Source organism: Coturnix japonica, chromosome 1 (genome assembly GCF_001577835.2).
Source record: "Coturnix japonica isolate 7356 chromosome 1, Coturnix japonica 2.1, whole genome shotgun sequence".
In the NCBI taxonomy this organism is placed as follows: domain Eukaryota; kingdom Metazoa; phylum Chordata; class Aves; order Galliformes; family Phasianidae; genus Coturnix; species Coturnix japonica.
In genome coordinates, this window is record NC_029516.1 from 165,545,726 (window position 1) to 165,570,070 (window position 24,345).

General features: G+C 42.8%; 1 protein-coding gene across 1 annotated transcript in view; it reads left to right on the plus strand.

Moving 5' to 3' along the window:
• Positions 1-24,345, plus strand: part of MAML2 (mastermind like transcriptional coactivator 2) — a 198,180-nt gene that overhangs the window by 121,529 nt on the left and 52,306 nt on the right. Inside the window, 1 exon segment of the mRNA XM_015852284.2 lies at positions 12,868-14,325. Within this exon segment, the coding sequence (XP_015707770.1) occupies positions 12,868-14,325 (1,458 nt within the window).

Here is a 24,345-nt window from a genome sequence, read left to right on the forward strand (position 1 = left end):
CTCTAAATTATCATCAACGGCCTTTAACATTTATTTCAGTGCTGATTAAGGTGTAGACAACATCTGATTGGCTGAGACACTGCAGAGAGGTGCCCCCATGATATATTCATTTCCTATTCTGGTGTGGTTAATTGGGTATTTCAGTTTAATTACCTCAGTCAATAACACTTTCAGTTGAGTATCATAAGTGTTCATTTAATTTGCTGTAGATTTAATAAGGCAGCGGTTGTATACTAAAGCTGTTAACCATCTGGATGGGCTGCGAAGCCCATCTCTTCATTGGAGTAGCTGGGGCCTGATCCAAGACACACTGATGTCTACAACAGTCGTGCTGTTGACTTCAGGAGCTCCAGGTTTGAGCTTATCAGGGAGAGCGGAGATGGGCTGTGGAGTTTGTAAACAGATGCCTTTGGCTATGGGCTTTGTAGCTGGTGTGTGAGAGGGAGGCTTTTTAAGATGCCGTTTCTTTTCTGTAGGTGATTTGTTAAGACAAGTGATGGGAGGAAGAACAACCCATGATTCAGGTGTTGGTAATTGATGGCTTTGAGACTGATCTTGTTGATTTAGGGTTTAAAATGAAGTTTCAAGATGTTGCTCAGCTGAGGAAAGAAGGCTATGAGCTGGAGCTGACCTAGGAAAAAGTACAATGAGCACACCAATTTGACAAGCCCCGTGAAGCTGAATGATGTGTCTTACCCCTGCCATGAGGTCTGGAAGAGTTGTTGACTCTCCCTCCACCTCCCGTGTGTCACCAGGTCATGTTGTGTGTCAGAAAATAAGCAGTTCTGCAGTTTTTCAGACCAACACTGTGCTGGGGAGCAAAAAAGATGCAGCCACAGAAGCCTACATTGCCTCTTGATTTCAGAGGTTCTTAAATATTATTATTAAATATTAAATATTTATAACTATTAAATATTATATTTAGTATTCGAAAAGGATGGTACATAACAGGGCTGTGACAGTAGGATCTGGACTGTATAGTATGTGTATGTATATATGTATACTATGAGAACCTGCCCATCCTATCTTCTTCCACAGTCCTACTTACTAAGCAGGCTTTGAAAAATGGTAGAATAGAATCATAGAATCATTTGAGCTGGAAAAGACCCTTAAAGGTCATTTAGCCTAACTCCTTGCAATGAACAAAGATACCTACAGCTAGATCAGGGTGCTTGGAGCCCTGTCAAGTCTGACCTTGAGTATTATGATGTTGAATGGCTTAGAGATACAGTAGTGCCTAAAGGTGGTGGTAGGTGCTTGGAGGGATTTCCAGGAACACCTGGATCAGTAATCGTGAAAGTTCACATGACAGACACAAACCATATGCCTTGAGCAAATGAGGAGAACTGGGGGAAGAAGAGTGGGGTTTAAGCATAGAATCATAGAATCATAGAATCACCAAGGTTGGAAAAGACCTAAAAGATCATCCAGTTCAACTGTTCACCTATTACCAATAGCTCCCACTAAACAATGTCCCTCAACACAACATCCAGTCTTTCCCTGACTCCACCACCTCCCTGGGCAGTCCATTCCAGTGCCTGACCACCCTTTCTGAGAATTAATACCTCCTATTGTACAGGATCCATCAGATCCATCAATCCAGCAGAGGATGAGCAGCCAAGTGCCACCTCTGCAGTGGGACAGGCTTGAGAAGGGTGTTTTTGGGGATCCCTAAGTAGCCCATCAGTGCAGGCCATGGTGACTCCATTTTTAGCTTCTTCCTCCTGCCCACAGCTAGGGATTATCCAGCAGCCCCACGCTGCCATTGATGTGATGTTGTCCAGACCCAGGACTGTAGCTTACCGCCTGCACATAGAAACTGCAGGTTGGCCATAGCTGTCATGCTCTTTTCATGCTCATGCTCCCCCAGTGATTTACTGTCTCCCAATTCCTGTCATCCCACAAGTTTCCAGCTCCTTTCCAGAGATCTCCTGCTTTTTGGGGGGCACAGATTCCCATGCACCCCAGGCCCAAAGCCAGGCTGTGTTTAGGAACAAACAGCAGAAATGTTGTCAGGAACAGAATTCCATGAAATCAAGTGGAGGGAAATTCTTCTGCTGCTGCAGAAAGTAGGCAAAAGGCAACTGGAGGAGATGAATAGGCTGCCTGACAGTTGGCAGACACACAGGCTGTCTGCCATAGATGGTAATATAGGCACTGCAACAATTATGGCATCTGCAGGCAAAAAAGCAGTAAAAAAAAAAAGCTTTAACCTCTGCTATCCGGGAAAACAGACCGTGGCTCCGGATGCATTCAGTAGGGAGAAGTCTGTGGTGCCTGTGAGAGGCGGACGGTCTGACAGGCTGTGCCAAGCTGTGTTAAGGGCTTGGAGGAGCCTAGGTTTGTCCTTTATTTGTATTACTGACACATGGGGTTTTAAAAAATTATATTACTGCTATTATTACAGTGATATTGTTATCGCTACTGTTATTTTCTTAACACATCAACAGAGCCTGGGCAGCTGCTCTTTATTTCTTATGTGAATGCAAACTGCGTTGAGATTTTTTGTGGAGATCAGACAGCAGACACATTCCTACATTCTTGTCCGATGTTCAATATTTTTCCATGAGTCAAGGAGAACAAGAATGGGCATATTGTGTAAATGCAAAACTCTGCCTTTTTAAACTGACATGATGAATTTCAGCCCTGCCTCTTTGTCTCTCTCCTTGGAGCAGGGGCTTTTCAGCCTGCCAGATTTTGTTACTTACTATCTTTGAAAACGGAGAGAAAAGTCAACCCTTGTTAATTCACTGTGCCAGCCACCTAGCAGAGCGGTATCCTAAAGGACTGCTTTTTGGTGGGGTGTTCTGCTCTTCAGAGATGGTGGAGAGCTCCTGCTTTCCTGCCAACTCCATTGTGTTCTCTTAGCAAAAGCCTGCCACACTAGAGGCGCTTTAAAAAGAAGCAAGGCGTCTGTTGCAATAGACATCCAACAAAAGTTCCTGCTGCAATCCACACTTCCAGTAAATGCTGGTTCGTAATCCAGATTTCAGGCTTCAGGGCTGGTTTGTTGTAAAACGTTGCTACAGGTCAGCTTTGTGCATCTGTTCGCAGCAACAGAAAATGTGGGTCACTTAAGCATTGAGGACATTTATGCAGACAAATATTAGCATATAGGGGGTCCCTGAAATTTGAATTGCACTTGAGGAAGGCGACAAAACACTCTCCCACCTCTTTTTCTTTTTAAATCTCTGCAAAAGGGGTTGGTGACCTAAAGACTTAACTCATCTGTACTCACCAGAGTAGCAGCTGCCCTGGAAACTACTCACATCTGGTCCATGTACCACGCTGGGCTTCATACAGACGAGCATAAAGAGAAACGTATGTGCAAAAAAAAAAAAAAAAAAAAGATTTTTATTTATTTTCTTTTTCCTGAACAAAAATCTCCATGGATTTTTTCCAGTGTTTTAGTAGGTTATAAATACTTATTCCTGAACAATATAAGAGAATAAATAATGTATTTACCAAATCAAGTCCGTTGTAATGAGGAAGCAAAGTTTCACTGAAGTACATCAATAAGTGACTATTTGGTCACTGTTGGAGTGTGAAGTTGCTGAGTTCCCTCTGAGTGTGTTTGACTCAGAGTTTCCTAGCTAAGGCTTTTGATGGAAAGGGGAACTTATGAAGGGTGAAAGAAACTAATTAGTACCAAGAATTATGTGGTCTTTTGTCCTCTAGGAACCAGTATGCTGAGACTTCCTACACAGCAGTTTACTCTGCATCTTTTTGGCTGTATTGATTTCTATTCACCATTAACACTCTAAAGGTGAAAGGTTTCATGTTAGTAATTAAAATGGAGAATTATATTTTATCCAGTCTAGTATTTTCTAGGGTATGTTGGGTTTTAGACCTAAATAGATTGTCAGCCTGCTCTGCTCAGGGCTGATCAAACCAAGTGACCTCAGCCACCCCTCACACCACTTGCCCTGTAGATATTTCCCCATCTTCATAGCCCTCCTTTGGGTGCTCTCTAACAGCTTTATGTCCTTCATACTTTGCAGCACCCTGACTGCACGCAAGGCTCAAGGTTTGGCCATGCAGCCCAGAACAGAGGGGACAAACCCCTTCCCTTGTGCAGCAGCACTGATGGTGCACCCCAGGGTACAGTTGGCCCATTTGTCTGCCATGGCTGACTCACGTTCAACTTTCCATTATCCAGAATCCCCAGCTCCCTACTCATGGGGCTGCTCTACAGCCTCTCTTCCCTCAGTTCCCTGTATATAGGGTTGCCTTATTCTTGGTGCCGAACGTGAAACTTGCTCTTGTTCAATTTTATGTGGTTGGTGATCACCCAGACCCATAGTCTGCCAAGATTTCTCTGCAAGTCCTTTCTACCCCTTAGGGAGTCAACAGCTCCTCCCACTTTGGTATCCTCTGCATAATTACTTAGAGTGCATTTGACTACTATGTCCAGATCATTCATAAAAACTTTGACAAGAACTAGCCCTCAAATTGAGCCCTGGGGAGCCCTACTAGTGACAAGTCTCCAGCCAGCAATCTGCATGAAAACAGAGATTGGCATTTCTCAAGTGCATTGTCATTTATAGTTTTCATCTCCTTCTCGCTCACTTTATATGATCTGGAGACAATCAGATTTATACATTTGCTCCATTAATGCTATATTCAAAGTTTCCCAGTTGCATTCTACCAGACAACTCACTGATTTGTCTTTGAGATGAAGAACAAAAGAAGGAGAGGCAATGAACAAGAAGTTGCAGACTACATATAAGGAAAAAACAGGAGCTGCCAAACACTGGAATAAGGCCTGTAGAAGTTATGGAGTCTTCATCCTCGTGGGTATTCAACATCTGGGCAAGGTCCAGAAGGTAGCTCTGCTTTCAGCATGGCCAGGACTTCATGATCCAGGAGCCCATTCACATCTGTGTCATCTTATGATCCTAAAGGTCTTTTAAGGAACTGTTTTCTTTTCTGTGACTAACATGGAAAATGGATAAATAGGAAATGCACCCTACCATGTTAGTGACCTATAGAGATGGAATTTCTCCAAAGATCAGAAGAATGCTGCAATGTTACATTTGAAACCAGAAAATGATGGTATCTGGTGCAGAACTGATAGCTCTTGAGACACACAAACCCTATCACAATGTCATCTCCCTTGTAAAAAATCTGATATTGTCCACTGTGCTTTGCACACCAAAATCCTGTGGGCGTAGGCCTGTTATGTTGTTCTGAGCTTTCCTCCTTTCTCCAGAAGTGAAGGGCCCTTGCTTTGTCTCAATCAAATCTTTTTGCATAAGCCAGGCTTTTGCCAGCATCTCTCTGCCAGGCAATGTTCTGTTTGCAAATCTGAGGGGTGGAAAAAAAGCCAGAAAACTTATTTTCAGTTTCTTCAGAGAGACCTCTATGCATTTGACTTGTCTGTTTGTGCAAACATCTCTCACTCCTCATCTCCACTCCTCTTGTCATTTCTCACATTTCTTTTAAGCATCACTTTGTAAGCTTTCCAGTACCTTAAGGGGTTTTATAGCTTTAGGTGCCTTTTTCTTATCCCTGACTTCTCCTGGGCCACTCTATCCACACTGACCTTTTCCAGATCCTGAAGCATTCTTTGCTGAGTGGCTGAGTGTTTCCAAACCTTTCTCTTCACTTTCTCTGGCCATTTTCTTGATTTATGAATTTAATTCTTCAGACTTCTCAGAAGGTATCATCAAGATGCTACTCAAAGAAAGGCAGAACAATGAAAAAGCAGCAGCATGACAACCTGTGCAAGTCCAAGAGGCATTTGAGGTTCCTCTAACCAACTAATGATCTCCCATTGTCTCTATTTTTTAACCATTTTTAGTATCCACTGTGTTCTGTCATTCTGGTGTGCTTTCAGACTAAAACTGGGATTCAGGAGTACATTTGGTAGCAAATATTTAGGTACTGTTGAGATTACTTCAGTTTTTAAGCTTTCTTCCAGACTCCTGAAATGCTGGAAGTATAAGAGCTGTACAGCATGACCAGAAATGACTTTTCTAACCCCTTGCAGCATCTTGTCAATTCTGACAATTAACAAATAGTAGTATTTCAGGGGAAAATACATGATCATATCACAAAAGTCTGCAAATACAGCCATTATTGCTCACCCCCACATCTCTTCCTCCTCTGCTTCTTGAAATTCCAGACAGTGTCTGTGAACCATATACAGGTTGGAACTTTGATGTTTCACATCTCCTAAATATTTCATTATCACCTTTCTTAAGCCATTGCCTTTCCTTTTCCAAACAAATACCATGTCCCTTTTTACATGTTGTTTATCATTTAATTTGGGTTTAATTTACTGCAGTTCAATTTTGCTAAATAACCTCGTGATCTGTAGTTAGTCTTCAGTATTATAAAAACGTTCTTATTTTTCATAGATATATATTCTAAGCTTGTTACTTATCTCCAAATTCCTCTAACATATTTGCCTATGCTACTTATATAGTTAAAACTGTTGATTGAGTACACATGGCCTGTCCTGACACTGCATGTTTAAGCTGAAGGTTTTGGAAATGCCTATTAAGCACTGTTGTTACGTTCTGTCTTTCTTAGTGGGGTGAATGCATGCACTGGGGAGAGACAGGAGGCAGAGGGTAGTACAGGTCAAACTGAGCCATGAGGTGAGTGCAGTATCTTTGATAGGTACATTCTCTTACCACTGCCATGGATTTGGTCCTAAAGTTCACTTCTTCACTCAAGTTTCTGGCAGAGGTTCAGGACTCCTTCCTCCTTTCATGAAGCCTTTTTGCCAGTTGTTCCTTAGGAGTCTTATTTGAGGTAGTGTTGGAAGGCAGTTCTAAACAGAGTAGGCCCTCATCGTTGCAGATGGTGGAGTGCTGTGCTGGAAGCACAACTGGGTAATATACTGAGGGGATCTTTTTTTGCCTATTGATAAGTGATGAGTGTGTCTCCTGTGAACTGCAGAAGACCCACAGAAGACCTGAAAGTGAAACAGTTGGCATGAGTGTCCCTTGTACTGCATTGATTTGCAAGAAGAGCAAAACAATCTCAGTAATTCCTTGTTTTCCAAGGTTAGCTGCATGGCTGTTGTCTTCTTTCATTGATTGAACTCCTAAAGCAGAATGTTGCAGGGGAGATAGATGCTTAGGTAATAAAAATACATGTGTGGTCATGGTTCTGTGCTCTTTAATGAAACAACAAAGCCTTTGCACAGCCAGTTCAGATGGGATGCTGGGCAGAAAACTAGGACCAGACTGCTCCCAGCAGTCTTGCCTTAGGTGAAATCTGCTGTGCTATTGATCTCTAAAAGGCAAATCAAATAACAGCCACCACATTTTTAAGGATTAGGAGCTTCCTGTGCAAGACAGTATGTGTTTTTAATACTTTAAGCTGACTTATGAAACTGGTAAACAACGTGGAGGGTGGTATTGGATGACCTCTTTTATATGACTGATCATTCTGTCAACATTTATAATGCATTTGATATTTCCTTATCATCAGGATAGGATCAGTAAAGCAGTTGCACTTCCCAAAGCTCAGGTTGCATTAAGCTTTCATCCACATTTTATGGTAATAAATGTTGACATAAAGTTCTGTAGATTTCATATAAAGTGGTTGTTAGTTTATTCCTGGGAGAAGAGGAGAGGAGAGGAGAGGAGAGGAGAGGAGAGGAGAGGCAGAGGATAGGGAGAGGAGAGGAGAGGAGAGGAGAGGAGAGGAGAGGAGAGGAGAGGAGAGGAGAGGAGAGGAGAGGAGAGAAAAGAAAAGAAAAGAAAAGAAAAGAAAAAGAAAAGAAAAGAAAAGAAAAGAAAAGAAAAGAAAAGAAAAGAAAAGACACTTGTCCAAATGACAAATACACAGCTTGCAGGATAAGATCTTTCATGCCTTTTTGTTTTGCACACAGTAACAACTGCTACATTCTGATTAGAAATCTTGACCTAGTTAAAATGCTATTGTTTCTCTGTGTTCCTATTCTTTTAAAACACTGTGGCTAGACATGATATTTTATAATCCATCAGATGTAAAATCTGCATTAAAAATATAATTATCGTGCTTCAGCAACTTGGACCAAAGCCCTGACGTTATATTTCCAGGCAGCGCAGTGTGAGTAATGTGGATGCATATTTAGGTTGGTATGTTCAGTTGGCAAGATATGTAACTTTTCCGTAAGTGAAGGTAAACTGTGGCATTTCTTACATACTGATTACTATTCCAGTCTTGTTTCCCAGTTAATGAGAATTAAGTGGATACTTGTCAGCCAAGGAGCATCCTTATTTGTTGCTATAAATTCAGTTTTAGTGGCACAGTGAGCAGGGAGAAAATCTTGTGCTAACTCACCATCACCATTACTATGGCAGTGGTGGTTTTGTCTAAGGATCATCCAGGGTTGGGATGCTCTGGGATGCCAGTGTTTCATGAAGCTTATGATCAGAAAGACAGCAATGAAAGGTGGGAATGTTCAGGAAGTACAAAGCAAAAGCCTAATGGCAGCAAACCTTGTACATTGTGGTTGGGGTGGTTTTAGGAACAGATTAGCAAAATGAGAGCACAAGGAAGAGAGGGTACATACAACTGAGCCTGCGCCATCAAGGCTGGAGCAAGCATTTCAGGGCTGCCTTGACCCCACTGTTATGCTGTGTGGTTCCATGGGGACTCACCAGCTCTCAGCACTTCTCCCCATGGCACAGTCTGCCCACAGCTACACTTATGTAATTCTGCAGGAAAAGCTGGTGGTCCTTCCAAGATCATCACCTAGAAGGTTGGACTTTCTGAGCTTGGAGTGCTAAGATCTCTCAGAAGACAGCTATCGTGCTCGCATTTTCAGCCATGACGGGTAGAAATTGCAAATGAGAACAAAAGATAGATACCCTTGTCTTTGCTTCCTACACAGAGGGAGGGAACAGGAGGGGGCAGGTGCTCCTCAAGACTCCATCAAGAGATCTTGAGGAGGTCTTCCTAAAATCTACGCCCAGGAGGGCTCTGACAGCTGGGGGCAGCAGCTGAGATCCAGGCCATGCTTAAGGCCTGCAGTGCAAAGGTGCTTTCACAGCATAAGTGAGAAGTAGCATTCTGTGTGTTTTCCTCCTTTGGACTGAATTCATTTCTCTTCTCTTATTTTTTTGGCAACTTTCAATGTTTGAATATTTTTTCTGTTTTTCTTACAATTCCTCTCCAGCTACACGAAGGATTTTGTTTACAGTGCCGCCATAGATACAACCAGAACATATTGTGAGAAACTCTAGGAAGCCCAAAAGGACTTTCTGAAGTGGATTTGACGCCCCACCAGCTGCCATGCTGCCTGCTTTATAAACAAAGCATGGCAGTCCCTTTGGTTTCCTTCCCACTGTTCTGCCATAGAAGCTAAGAAAGCTGCAGACCTTGGCAGGGAAATTAGATAGATAAGAAAACAAAAGTGGTGGGAGATTTTCCTTTTGTACCCTCAGCTAATAAAAGTTACTGGAAAGTTAACTACCTGCTCTGTAGTTTGCATGGGTTGAGTTGGTGTTTTGGTCCAGCCTTCAGGGTCTGACTGTGAATATTTATAGATGATGGCTGGAGTTGTCACTAGCACTGCTATTCAGGGCCAAGGATTGTTGGACTTAGAAATGAATTCCTTTGGAGGTCTCTAGGCACCATGGAGATACTCTTACAGGTCGAAAGGATAGGTTCTGTCCTACTCATCCTACGAGATGTGGAATCCAGTATTGCTGTAGATGACACACTTTGGATTTTTTCAGGTGTTACTGAAAGATACAAACAAAAAACCAAAACTTTTGAGCCAGAAAAAATAATCAATTTTCATAAAAATCCTCTTGTTTTGCATTTAGTAACAAATTCAGCCTCAGGAAAGGTGAAGCAAAACCTGATGGGGGGAGAATCATAGAATTGTTTGAGTTGGAAGGGACCCTTCAAGACCATCCAGTCCATCTTCCCTTGCAATGAGCAGGGACACCCACAGCTCCATCAGGTGCTCAGAGCCCCATCAGCCTGACCTTGAATATCTCCAAGGATGGGGCATCCACCACCTCTCTGGGCAACCTATTCCAGAGCTTCACCACCCTTAGTGCGAAGAACTTCTTCCTTATATACAGTTTAAATATTCTCTCTTTTAATTTGAAACCATCTGCTTTTGTCCTATCATAACAAATCCTGCTATAGAGTCTACCTGTTCACTTTTGTGTTTTTTTTTCCCCAAAAGTTAGTAATTTGATGCCAGATTTTGATGAGCCCTAAATATTTGCTCAGTGGAATTCCTATTCATTTAGCTGACTGTTGGGGAGCGCTGGAGAAGAGGCTGCATCTCTTAAATCTCTTTTGAGACTCAAAATAAGTTTTAAGGAGGAATTAGTTGTCCCTCTGCTCAGAATGTGGTGTCACGCTGTGCTGTTCAGATCGAGTCATCTCTAGAGCTTTGCCCTTCACTGTTAATGTCACTGAGCAGTTTGTCCAGCAACTTGACTACTCAGCCCATGCAGTTTTAACTTCAGAAAATCAATGCATCCAGCACTCCCTCACTGTAAGTGCATGAATGCATGCTGACTCACCAGAGCCTGCTTATCAAAAGGTCTTACAGTGATGCACGCTGCCAGGAAATGTGCGTTTTCTTTGATGGTTCATAAAGTCCTGCCCACCTGTTGTGGGATGGAGCCGAGCATGGAGAGATCTTCCTCTCCCAGTTACTGTCATGTCACACATTTCCCATCACAGAGCCTTTCAGTATGACACAGTTTGAGTGGTTTGAGATGTGTAATCACAGGCCCGTTTGATCAGAGGAATGTGCCTGTGTTATGTGCATAGGAACTTTTGTATTAGGTTTACTGACCCAAATCAATCCTGGTTTGCAAACTGGAAGAGATGGAGCTTGAAATCTGGCAAGCTCTTTTTTTTCTCCCCTCTGAAGATTGTGTGCTTTACTTGAGGGGAAAAAAAAGAGCTTTGCTGAAAAAGTGGTCAGTAATTGAAAAATGTGATTGCCAGGAAAGTGCACCTTTCCAGCCTTGCTGTCTCATTTCTGATTTAAGAGGAGGGATACCTACTGACCAAGGTGCTGTCAGCATTCAGAAAGCATTGCAGGGTGTGTTTGTAGGGATGTAATAAGTGAGCTCTTGTTATTTTTTCTGTAGAAAACGAAAGTGTTCTTTTTGGTGGGTGTTTCAGGAGACCACGTGAAGCGAAGGCCTTGAGTGCTCCAATCCATGACAAGGGAGGGCTGACTGGTCAGGGTGCTGACTGGTGTAGCTCACTGGGCAAACCACATCATACCTCACCCCTGTCTGCCAGCAGTTAGTTCAAATGCAAAAGAAAAACAGCTGCTACGCACAGTGCAACACCTGCATTTTTGATCACATCAGAGAGCCTGCTGCAGGTGCTCTGAAAATGTGAGGACTTTTTAAGCAGTTCCCTTTGATTCAGAATGTCGTGCAAAAGCAAAATGAACTCAGAAGGACAAATTCACTACATAAAACACATACATGTTCATTATCTGTTCAGCCTTTTTGTCAGCAGCACATCTGAAAGCAAAACATGCTGCCAAGTCACATATTTTGACAACCAGGGGACTTCCCCATTTCCCAAGATGAATTTGGGGTCATGAGAATGACTTCTAATAAACAGACTGACTGCAGAGCTGATGGTAAAAGGAAGTGCACCTTACCGTTCTTTTTGCAAAGGAAAGTACAATGACTCATGTGTCAGGAAGAACATGCTAACCAACAGCAGTCCCTGCTCTTTGCAGGTGACCACCCAGAACTCCCTTTCCCAGGACAGCTAATGGCAGTCAGTTACTCCTGAAGGTACTGAGGAAACATATCTGTGACTTGAGCTCTTCCCAAGCAACTCCCCGATATTCACTCCAGAATAAAATGTTCACACACGGAGTTATGTGGGAAGAGCTCTGTAGATGAGCCTGAAGCTGAGAGGAATGGAGCCCTCTGCAGTGCTATACACCCATGGTCTTCTGTACTTCTGTCATCTCATGGGACTGCATCTTTGTACTGTGTGCAGAGTGGGGATTTGCACGTATGAGTGTGGCAGATGAGCATAGATTGGGTGGACAGAGTATGAGCTCCTTTCCTTCAGCAGGCACACAGGATTGTGAGCAGATAAAAATATTGCCTTAAGTGTGTGAGGGAAAGGAAATAGAGTTGCAGTTCTCAGAGCAGCGCTGTGTGTATTCTGTGTTTTACAGCAGATGTTTCAGAACATAAACAATTAGGGCTTAATGTATTAATATACAAATCTGGAAAATAATCCAGCAGTACATCATGGACCAGACCCTTGGCTGACATAAACTGACATGGTTCCAGTGGCTTCATTTCAAGTCTGGAACAAGTTAGCATCTAACATCTTTAATTACGCGCATCTCTGGTCTGGATAAAGCTATGTAAGATCATCATACCTAAGTCTCACTTGAGCCATTAAAATGTCTTCTAGGTCCTTTGGACTCTACGGAAGTCAAACATGATTTTTTTGGATCACACACCAAAATCATCAGTGAAATCCTTGAGTAGACATGGGCAGATTTCATGGCCGCATTAGTCTCTGCTGTCTGAAAATACTTTAGAACTGCCTGGCATAGTTAGATGGGACAGATGTGCCCTAGACTTTGCCAGCTACAAGTCTGGTCTCTTCTCTGCACTCCCACACATAGGGAAGGTGGGGCCTCAATAGGAGGCAGTGATGCCCCAAAGCTGCAGTTGGATAACAAGAGCAGGGATGGTGGTGACACAGAGATGTCTCACAGTGAATTTCCCTACCATCCTGCACAATTTCATTGACTATTTTCACCAACCTGTGCTACCCAGAATAGTTTCCTGTACTGTGCAATGCTTACTTGCCTGTTGGCATGGTAAACATCAGACAGACTATGGATTGTTTTCTTTGTTGTCATCTAACAATGTTTTTTGTCTTTGCTTCCTTCAGCTCCAAGGATCCTTGAAGAGAAAGCTGGTTGTAAATCTGTCACCTGTCAACAACAAGAGGCCGAATGGTGTTTCAGACAGCTCTTTCCTTGACATTAAGAGGATAAGAGTAGGTGATAATATCTCAATGGGACAAGGTGGGCATCATGTTAACAACTGCCAAAGCCAGTCAATGTCTGGAACTATGTCTGTGGGGCAAGGATCACAAAGAAAGACCAGCAACCTAGCAAACAACACGCATGCCAGTGGGAATGGCATTTTTAATATGACCTTGAAAGAAGTAAAGAAAGAACCAGGAGAAACAATGTCTTGCAGCAAACACTTAGATGGCCAGATGTCCCATGAGAACATGTTCCCTAACAGATATGGGGAAGATTCAGGGGAACAAATGATGGATCCGGAGCTCCAGGAACTATTTAATGAACTGACTAATATATCAGTACCACCAATGAGTGATCTTGAGCTAGAGAATATGATAAATGCCACAATAAAACAAGACGAGCCGTTCAACATTGACCTTGGGCAGCAAAGCCAGAGGGGCCCTGTGAGACCTCTGCAGATGGATAAGATGGTAATTAAGAGTGAGTATGCACCAGGCATGAACCAGGCTCCTGTGGGATCCCCACAGATGAGACCTTCTTCTACAGGTCCAGCCTTCACTATGGCCACTGCTGCCATGTCCACCTCTTCACCCATCCCTTCGGTGCCTCAGAATCAAACACAGGTAGCACAGGTTTCCTCTGCATCCAGTCGGCCGTTGCCTAACTGGCAGGAGGTTTCTCATGCACAGCAGCTCAAGCAGATCGCAGCCAACCGTCAGCAGCATGCCTTGATCCAGCAGCAGCAGCAGCAGCAGAACCAGACAGCCAACTGGTCCACCTTGTCTCCATCAGGTCCTTCACCCGGACCCTTTGTGCAAGAAAAAATCCCCAGTCCATCTTTTCGTCAGCAGCAGTTCAGCCCACAGAGCTCAGCAATGCTTGGGGTGCCTGTGAATGGAAACCAGTCAAAAGGGATGAATAACTATGTTTATAAGCCAACTACTCCCCAGAGTAATCCCATGGACATAATCATGCAACAGAAGACTCAGGACCTCAACAGAAATTTTATCAACAGTGCTCAGCCACCACTAGAGCAGCATCATGGTAATACAAAGCCTTTGTTTCACTTTAACTCAGAGCAAACAAACCAGCAGATGCCTTCAGTTTTGGGTTCCCAAAGCAAGCCTGCCCTTCTGCACTACACGCAGCAGGCACAGAGTTCAGCGCCAGTGCAACAGCCGCAGCCACAGCAGCAACAGCAGCCACAGCCGCCACCTGCTCAGCCTCTCCCAAACCAGTCTCTTCAAAGGCCACCCAATGTACCCCTAGCAATGCAACAGAAAATGATGCTTCAGAAAATTCAGCAAAGCCAGCAAATCTCAGGTTTGCAGTATCCAGTCTCTCAGCAGCATAGACAGGTAAGGCAAATTCCTCCTTATTTGGTTACAGAATCATTTCGGTGTGAGTGGTAAAAAGGGTTTTCCCACCTGGCCTCATTCCTCCTGGAGATGTGTAATGACCTCAAGAACACTCTTCATCAGAGCTGGTGATGGCCTGTTTAGCTCCTGTTCAAGTGTATCATAGATGCACAGTTACAAGAATTTCAAAAAAGACGTGTTCATAGCACTGTTTTTTCTTAAAGCAAGAGTGAATGTCACTGCTATGCATTATGCAGATACTTGTCAGAAAGGTGAGATAGCAGAGCAGATCTGAGCTTATTTTGGACTCCTATCTAAGTTTCCAACCATACGCAATTTTAGGCTCTTTTGGATGGCAAAACCAACAAATTCCTTTATCACAGATAAAGCGTTTTACAGTGTTAATTTTTATGTCATCGTTTTCCTCAGGGAGGCAGGGTTAGGAAATTCTGTTTTTAGATATTGTTTGACTGACATGACAAAAATACTGTTTGCACATTTGTTATCTGTTTGGCAAAGAAAAACGAAGACTTATCTATGAGCTTTATAAGCACTCATCACACTTCTGGGAATATTCTGTGCATAAAATACATGATAGATAAGAAGGTGAAGGTTGCCACAGATACATCTATGATTATATACCACATGGCCAGCTCCCACTGCTTTATGATCAGACATTGCTCTGATATGACCAGTTGTGCTATACCAAATCACTGTGCACCAGGGTTATGATTTTCAGACCTGATAAAAATGAAATTTAAATATGTCACCTTATTGTGTCCGCAAAACAGGAAATTGGGTGCAAATGAAATAAAATATGCATTTGATCTTGGGATGTTTAAGCCACACTGAGTAATGGTGGGCCTTGAATTGAACGCGTTTGACAGTGTAGAATGGCAATCTAGGTGTAAAGATTGTTCACAGATTTCTTGTATGTAAAAGTGGTTTAGGAAAATACTGAAAAATGAAACCCTAAGTCTTCCATAAAGTCACTGAAAAGCAGCATCATGAATGAATCGTTCAGAACTGGAGTATCTTGGCCAAACTGTCTTTGGGCAAACAAACTGATGTTTTGAAACAAAGAAAATACAGTTGTATGCATGGAAACCTTTCTTGTATTAATTCGTTTAAGCTCCCTAACCACCTGACCATGAGTTCCTCCAGCAGAGAATCCTTTCATAAACGGCACCAGCTGAAATTTTTAGGCAGTTCTGGGTAGGGAGGATTTGTTTTGCTGGAGGATGCCAGAGAATGAGCAGCAAGCAGGAAGCAAGCATAGCTTTGTTTTCTTAAAGGAGGTCTCCACTGGCTGTTCTCCCCCTTCTTGGGCCACTGTGTGCTCAATTCTTAGGTGCATTTCCCCATTCACATAATAGACTGGCAGGCAAATGAATTTTAACAGGTCCCTCATTCAGCCACGATGAAGCTTCCAGCAATCTGTCAGCACAGGGGAGGCAAGCAGGACATTTTGCAAACACTACTGTTTTTCTAAAAAATATGCAAGGTCACATTCTGGAAAAGAGCAAAAAACATTGAGAGTAACTCTGTTCGAGGCAGTTCTAGCTGCTGCTCTGTGTCCTGCTGGGCTGCTGAAGGAGGCAACCAATAAGATGGCATGAGGCAACATGGCCACAGCAGTGGTTGCATAATGTATCACAAATGTAGACCCTTAGCAGTTGTTCCAAAGTTCAGCTGGAATTCAGAAAATCAGGCATATCCCTCTCAGTAGAGTATTCTGTAGCTGCAGGAGTTATAATTAGAATGGTGCAAACTTGGTCCTAAATTGCAGGATTTTTAATCACTTTGAACATAACTGCTCAGATGGCAATTTTTATGTGAAAAATTTTAGGGCCTGCCTGCATATATCACAGAATGATGTATTGGCATGGCTGGGTGGGGGCCTTAAAGATAATCTAGTTCCATCACTCTGCTGGTGACAGGTTTGCCATCCACTAGATCAAGCGGCCCAGGGCCCCATCCAACCTGGCCTTGAATGCCTTCAAGGATGGGGCATCTACATCTTCTTTGCACAACCTATTCCTGTTCCTGACCAAAAGGAGGTACAAATGCAAGAGAACCCCCTGGTCAGGACCAGCTTGTCCCCATAGCTCCAGCCTGAATATTAAAGCTGAGTGGGATGAGACATCCCAATATTATATTCTGATAAAGACAAGGAAGGTCAGTGGATCAAGCTCATGGATCAACTGTGCTGATTTTAGCAAGGGGGCTAAATTTAGTCTGCTTGATCTTCTCTCTGGGAGGATCATCTTCCATCATCGAGGATTTCTACTATCATTAACAGCAATAACTAATTACCAGCACTTACTAATTAACTTCATGATTAATATTTATTTTACTCATTCCGTATTTCTTCATGAGGTATAGAGGTTTGGTTCTGCTAGGTGTCGTTCAGCTCCTCCTTAGATCCTACACTGATTATAAATGTGGGCTGTAAGGACAATCTAAGAACTGGCTGAAATGCTTTGCAGCTGGAAATGTGAGTGCACATTCATAAACTGCTGCCATGGTATTGCCATCAGATAACACTGACTGGAACACCACATATTCACACCTTCAGCTGAACCAGATCACTCTTAGGATTAATTTTCTCCCCAAGCTTTGAGGTCCCCCAAAAGGACTTGAACTTGGTTCTACCAGCCTAAGCTTGCTAACTGGATATTTAAGGTTTATAATTTCTCCGCCTGTCACATTCATTTTGTGTCAAATTGGAGCAAACTTGTATGCAATTTGCTAATTAGATGGTTTTTGCCTCTAGGGAAAAGTCATAAAAATGATGGAAATCATCTTGGTTTCCTGGAAGAAGGTTGAATGGAATAAAGGTTTTGTTTACTTCTCAGTTCTGTTCTCCATTGTTGTGGAAAAGATTCAGCTTTCTGTTGCCTATCAGGATACAACATATGCACAGTCAAGAAAAAACTCACACAAATTAAACACTTGCTGATTAGGAAGCAATTAGAACCTCCAAATTCTGCACAGGTTAGACCGGGCTTGCAATACTTCCCTTCCTTTCCCATCCCTTCCTTTCCCTTGTTTCCATGGACTACAGGAGCCCTAACTGATCTCAGCCATGAGGGCAAGAATAGTGCAAGAGATTTTGAGAGCTTCAGCCCTCCTTTAGAGAAACAACCAGTGGTCCTTGTTTTTAAGGCTCTGGAAGTGTCAGCATTGGGTTTTCTTATGTATGTTGTTTACATAGTCATAACAGTGTTGTCCTGTGCACAGCTAAGTATCTTTTTAGTCCTTATCCCTTTATAATGTCTTTGGGAATGTGATCATCTTTCTTTTCTTCCTTTTCTCTCTCTCTCTGTTCTTTTTGATTGTTTGTTTGTTTTTCCAAAACCCAGGAATTTGGTGTGATTAAATTTTGGAGCTTTTTTTGCTGTTACTTGCCCTAACCAGGGCATACCTTAGATGATTTTCTTTACCAGATCTGAACAGGTTCCTTTTTAATCCAACCATTCTCCCTTCCTACTGAGTGGCCCAATCCCTTCTCCATTGCCCCCTAGCACAAGTGATCTATACGTGCCTCTTTCCTGAGGCACTCCTACAGCAGAGCTAAGTATTTTGTAGCCTATGGCCAATGTACTCCCAGGTTCTCCATGTCAGGGACTCAACATAGAATCATAGAATAGAATCATAGAATTGCTCAGGTTGGAGAAGACCTTAGAGATCATCAAGTTCAACTGCAACCTAACCATACTACCCTAACTTTAACAACCCTCCACTAAACCATGTCCCTGAGCACCACATCCAAACAGTTTTTAAACACATCCAGGGATGGTGATTCAACCACCTCCCTGGGGAGCCTATTCCAGTGCTTAACAAACCTTTCTGTAAAGACGTTTTTCCTGATATCCAACAGGAACCTCCTGGTGCAACTTGAGGCCATTTCCCCTCATCCTGTCACCTGTCACCAGTGAGAAGAGACCAACTCCCCTCTCACTGCAATTACCTTTCAGGTATTTGAAGAGAGCAATAAGGTCACCCCTCAGCCTCCTCTCCCGCTGACTAAACAGCCCCAGTTCCTTTAGTCATTCCTCATAGGCCATATTCTCCAAGCCCTTCACAAGCCTTGTTGCTCTTCTTTGGACCTGCTCCAGCACCTCCATGTCCTTTCTATATTGAGATGCCCAAAACTGAACACAGTACTTGAGATAGGGCCTCATCAGTGCCAAGTACAAGAGCAGGATGCCTTCCCTAATCCTGTTCACCACACCACTCCTGATACAAGCCAGGATGCCATTGGCCTTCTTGGCCACCTTTGCACACTTCTGGCTCACATTCAGCCCACTGTCATAAGTACATGTGGGGCAATGCAGCAGCTCTGCACTGAGCAGTGTGTCACCACTGTGCTTGTAGGAGCTCCAGGTGTTCAGGTGATTCTCTGTTACAGGCCACCTCCATTGCATCAGCCTTTCAAATGCTCAGAAAATCATATATATACTTCTATATCTCTCTCTATATATACATTGCTATTAAGTACTGCCAAAGGATACAGGTGGTTGTTTAACTAACCTGGCAGCTCTGCAGAGAACTTCTCTAGTGTGCACCCAATTTCACTTATTTTGAGAGAACATCATTGGATTCAAAACAGCACAGTAGGCAGCAGGATATGGCCTTCTTTAAAGCACAGACACCATATGAATTTAATAAGAAGAGTGTGTTAAACTGTCAGGTTGCCAGCATGCTGTGCAAGGAAGGAGCACTAGGAGCAGAAGATCTAATGGCTAGGAAAGGTCTTGTTGTCACTCACTGCTGAACAATGTCTTAAACTTGTAATTTAGCTTCCAAAATTTGTAAAGAAAATGTGGGTGATTCACATCAAAACGTTTTCCTAGGCCTTTGTGTTAACCATCAAACACAAAGGATTTCCTTCTTCATTAAAGAAGAGTGCAATCTGGGAGGCAACCTCTCTGTTTTCAAGTGTGAAGGAATCATTTAGCAAATATTTGTGAAATGAAGAAGAAAAACCTACAGTGGCTTGTGGTAATTGGTACAAACCAGGATTAAAATTTGACTTAGATCATAAATAACAACGATTCCAAGCTTTTGGAATCTGCAGTAATAGAAACCGTTCCATAGTGTAAGAAAATAACAATGTGACCTTTCATTCAGTGCTCGCTATAAAAATAGTATTTGGATGAGAGCTTTTCTTGATAGCTCCATTTTGGTTGCATTCCTTCATGCAAGGGCTTCTAAATTAAATATTCTGAATAAAAACTTGAGTATGTCCTAATAACTACCGTAGATTGCGTGGTCGTAACTCTTTTATGAACATAAAAACAGAGAAAATGTCAAAGGTTTCTTATTGTCATTAGTGGGCAGTTGTCATCTTGGTGGTGCCTTCTATCGTTCATATTCTGATTATTAAATGAAATACATAGACAATCCCAACATAGATGTTCAGTCCCTGAGGACATTATAATTCGAAGGCTCAAGGACACTGCCAGCTTCATAAGCTTTCTTGAATTCTTTTCTAAAAGTGTTTATACTACTAAAATAGTACAACATTAGGCTCTTCAATGCTTCTGGGGTTGGAGATTTGGGATACCTGGAGCCCTGGAGGGCAGGAGCACCTCTTTCATGAAGAAAGGTTGAGGGAGTTGGGATTGTTTAGCTTGGAGAAGGCCCCAGGGAGACCCCATTGCAGCCTTCCACTATTTGAAATGGGCTTATAAAGAACTGGAGGACTGACTTTTTACATGATCTGATAGGGATAGGACAAGGGGAGGTGGCTTTAAACTGAAAGAGGGGAAAATTTAGTTAGATGTTAGGAAGAAATTCTTTACTCTGAGGGCAGTGAGGCCCTGGCACTGCTACGCAGAGAGCTGTGATGCCCCATCCCTAGAGATGCTCAAGGCATGGTTGGATGAGCTCTGGGCAGCCTGAGCTGGTGGGGAGCAACCAGCCCATGGCAGGGGGTTGGAGCAGAATGGGTTTAAAGTCCCCTCCAACCCAAACCATTCTATGATTCTGTGATTCATTCTATGATTCTGAGGCATTGCTGAAATAATCTTTGCGGTCTCATTTGGGCTGCTTTTTGAAGGTGCATCCATGAGAGCAGCAATACTAAATATCGTTGCACTTTCCTGGATGTATCCTGCACTAATGGCAACACGCTTGAACTCTTAATTTGTTACCACTGTGAAAGTGCCTTGAAGATTCACTGACAGGGCGAAATGAAGAACTGTATGAACAGTTTTAAAATGGGATCTGTCTCAAAGGGACAACTTTGATGCTTATGTGATTAACTGGAAAGGAGGGGTAGAGGGACAAGGTTGTGATAAGGAGCTGTGAGGGTGCAGTGCTGACTGGGAGGCAAGGAAACAAAAGGTTTTTCAGGTCTGGCCTTCTGCTACTTGACCTGTGATCTCAGTGGTGAAGCTGGGATATCTTTGCTTCTTACCTGCTTGAAGATTTCTGCTATTTCTGTGTGCATCTGAGGACAGAGTCAAGCCCTGAGTCAACTTCCTGCAGGGATTCTGGAAAAGCAGCCTGGAAAAACAATATAATTCTGCAGCCATTTGGAGTTGGCATGGTGAAAACCCCTTTCCTGTAAGTTTTTGCTTGTTTGTAGGCAATTTATGAGTACCTCAAGAAGTTTAAGAATGAAAAAATAAATGAATAAATAACAAGGCCTAGCTCTCATTTTTCTCCCTATCCTTATCTTTCTTTTATTTTAATTCCCCGAAGTCTCAGAAGCAAGTCTCAGTAATTTACTTCTCTAGGGGTTCAAAATGAAGGAATATTTTATTGGCAAATATTTGTTCCTTCATTAAGTCACTTTTACTGCTGGTGTTTTTATGGTTTTTATCTGCCCCAGGCCACAGATGACTGTCATTAAGGTAGCAACCAACATAGTAATGTTCCTTTAATATGAGTTTTCACGGGTGAATTTACCATTTGTATGTGATGCTGATCCAGAAAATCAGCCAGATGCTCCAACAGAACTAGTCCAGAACCATCTGCCTGCTTCATTTCTGCATGCCTGCATCTGATAATGTACATATACAGTGTGAGAGACAGCTTTTGCCCTGAAGAATTTCTAATCTAAATAAGCAGACCGGTCAAAACTTGAGAGGAAGGAAATATTACTGTTTATTCTGTATATTATATATTTTGGAAAAGAGAAGGAAGATCTTGTCCAAAGCCATTACAGTCAATCCACTAGCTGTTGGATAGGAACCTAAGTAACACGTTTACCTCTCACCGAAGTCACTGAGTCTGGAGTAGAACGAGACCAAATATCAGTCTGTCTATCTCAGAAATGCTATTCTTGCGTTCTAGGATAGTGCCTGAACCTATCACCCCCCCACTGCTCCTCTTGACCTGCCTGCCCTCTGCCCTTTTCCTCTTAGCCTGAGAGTCTTCCCTGCTGACCCAGTGTTCACAGCTCTTAGCCTTCACAGCTATCACAGTCCCCCAGAATAGATCTCTGGTGCTCCAAGAATCATATTTGATGCCTCTTCTCCTTGTACCTGTAAATTGCTGGCAAACAGTCCATCAAGGTGAACCCAGCAGCTTAGTCGTTCTTCAGAAAGCCTATGGGTAGACATGCTACAGCCATTCCTGATGTAAGTGCTTACACACATGTAAACAAGAAAGGAGAAGGGTTGATGGGCATGGGGTGGTATGGAATACATGGCGCAGCAGGTTCCTGATACTCTTGCATATAGTATGCTGGAGATGGTCTTTGGGCTAGCTGCTTCAGAAAGGGGCAAAGGAGGCCTCCACACTGCAGCCTCATTTCCATTCTTTCCTCTAGTGCCAGCTCACATATTTGTGTGAGCTTTCACAGGACTTCTATCTTTTTCTTTGTGCTGCTTTATTTTGCTTTTTTATTGACTTTCTCCAACTTGTGTGGTCAAACAGAGCCAACACTTGGTACAAGGGAATCATAGAACCACAGAATCATTAAGGTCAGAAAAAACAATAAGATCATCACATCTAACCATCAGTCCATCCCCACCATGACCACTAACCATGTCCCTCAGTGCTACATCTCTACATTTCTTGTACACATCCAGGGACAAAGAAGGCAGCAGGAGCCACTGGAGCTGAGATGGGGGCACTCTTTTCAGCATAACAGGTTATTAGAATCAACTCAGACAGCTGGGACTGGGGAACCTCAGCTACAAGTGGATGGAGGAGAAGGTGGACAACTGTCTTCAAGAGAAAATCTGGGTGTGGAAAAGCAGGAACTGAGGGCAGGAGAGACTCATAGAGCAGGACTAATGAGGGAGAAGGATTGGGAGTGCCAGAGGAGAAAGCCAAGAGTGAGTCTGGTGTAGATGTGGGCAGAGGAATCAAGTAAAGGGGCATTATGAGCTTGCTGTCCAGTAGTTCACAAAGTGTCTGGAGGAAGTCTTCAACACAGGGTAGGAAATGCAGCTTTACAAACATCCCTCACTCAGAGCCATTCACATTGTCAGCTGAAAGGTTACACTGCATATTTCAGACCATGCTATTCATTTTGCTAGTCCCCAAAAACTGGAGAGACAGAAGAACCAGAGTGTTTGTCCTTCTAGAAAAAAATAACTGTCCGCTGTTTTTTTTCCTTCAGGGGACCGTAGAGCTCTTGTATCACTCCCAGCTGAAAGGGTAGCCATTGAATAACCAACGTGTCGCTTTCTTCCTCTCTCGCAAAAGACATGAAGGAAAAAAAAAGATGCAGATTGAATAGTACTATTGGGACTTCTTAAGAAGCTGGACAGTCCCCTTGGATGAAAAATTCCTGTGATGAACTAATACCAAATTACTTGCAGTGACCAAAGAGCGAAAAGGATGGTATTTCTGTGAATAAGCCAGTTTGTTCTTCAGCATGTAAAAGGAAGAGAGATGCTGAAGGCTTCCTGTTATTCAGTGAAGATGAGTTAGATGCACTTTCACAGTCTTGCATTTTTCCAGATCTGTCCATAATTTGCAGCGGTTGCAAGCAGGGCCACAGCTTGGCTCCAAGCTAATGATGAATGACTAAAGGATTTCGTGCTTTGGTTCTGGTTAGAACATCCAGCTTTATCCATTGCAGAACTACATTTCTTCAAATTACTGTAAGCTGTGAGCCCAGCTAAAGCAGGCTTTGCTGGGGTGACTCCAGACTGTTCTGGTTTCAGCTAGAATGGGGGGAAAAAAAAAGAAAAAAAAAAAAAAAAGAATGGCTTCTTTGCTTACTTGAACTGGTAAAAGACATGGGAAGCCATAGGGATAAGCAGAAATATTGAGAACTTCACAGCATAGGTGCAAAACAGTGTGGGAAGAGAGAGAGTACAAGTGAATTCTGGCTATCCATCCTTAATCCAAAGCTGTCCACTCCTTCCCAGGCTATACTTCACTGTCATACACTTGCAAATTTGCTCCAGGAATGAAAACAGACTAACTTTAAGCTTGTTCCCAAAGCTGCAAATTTGTCCCTGCTGGGTGTTAATTTAACTGCTTCCAGGGCACCAGGATGTCTACTAGGGTTCGCTTTTCTTTCTTTCTTCTTTTTTTTTCCCACACATCTGGTGTTGTGAAAACTTCCGAGGCACCACGCAGAAGAGTGATGAACTGACCACTTTTAACCCTTTGTATAGCGTATCAACCAAGATGTGCATGAGGCTGCCTCTGTCTCTCTCTCTCCAGTTTTTTCTCCCCCTTGCAGAATCTTTGGGCATTGTTTCGTATGAGATCCACAAGCTGAAAAACAATCTTAAGAGCATTTCATAGACTGGAAATTCAGTCTTTCTTCAACTCCATTGTCTTCTGTTTTTCCTGTGAGCAAACCTGAACTAAGCATTAATAGTTGGACTTCAGAAAGTTCCAACAGGAAGACACAGGGAGGATTTTTGCAAAATATTTCTTTTTCCCCTTGCTCTTATCTGATGTTACCACTTTCCAGCAGGGTGGAGGTTCATTGCAGTAGTTTTGCTCGCATGATGACAAGTGATGGCTTTTTCTTGGCTTTTGATTATTTGTTCCTTAATGGTTGCATGAACTGTTTATCTGCTACTTGGATTGAAC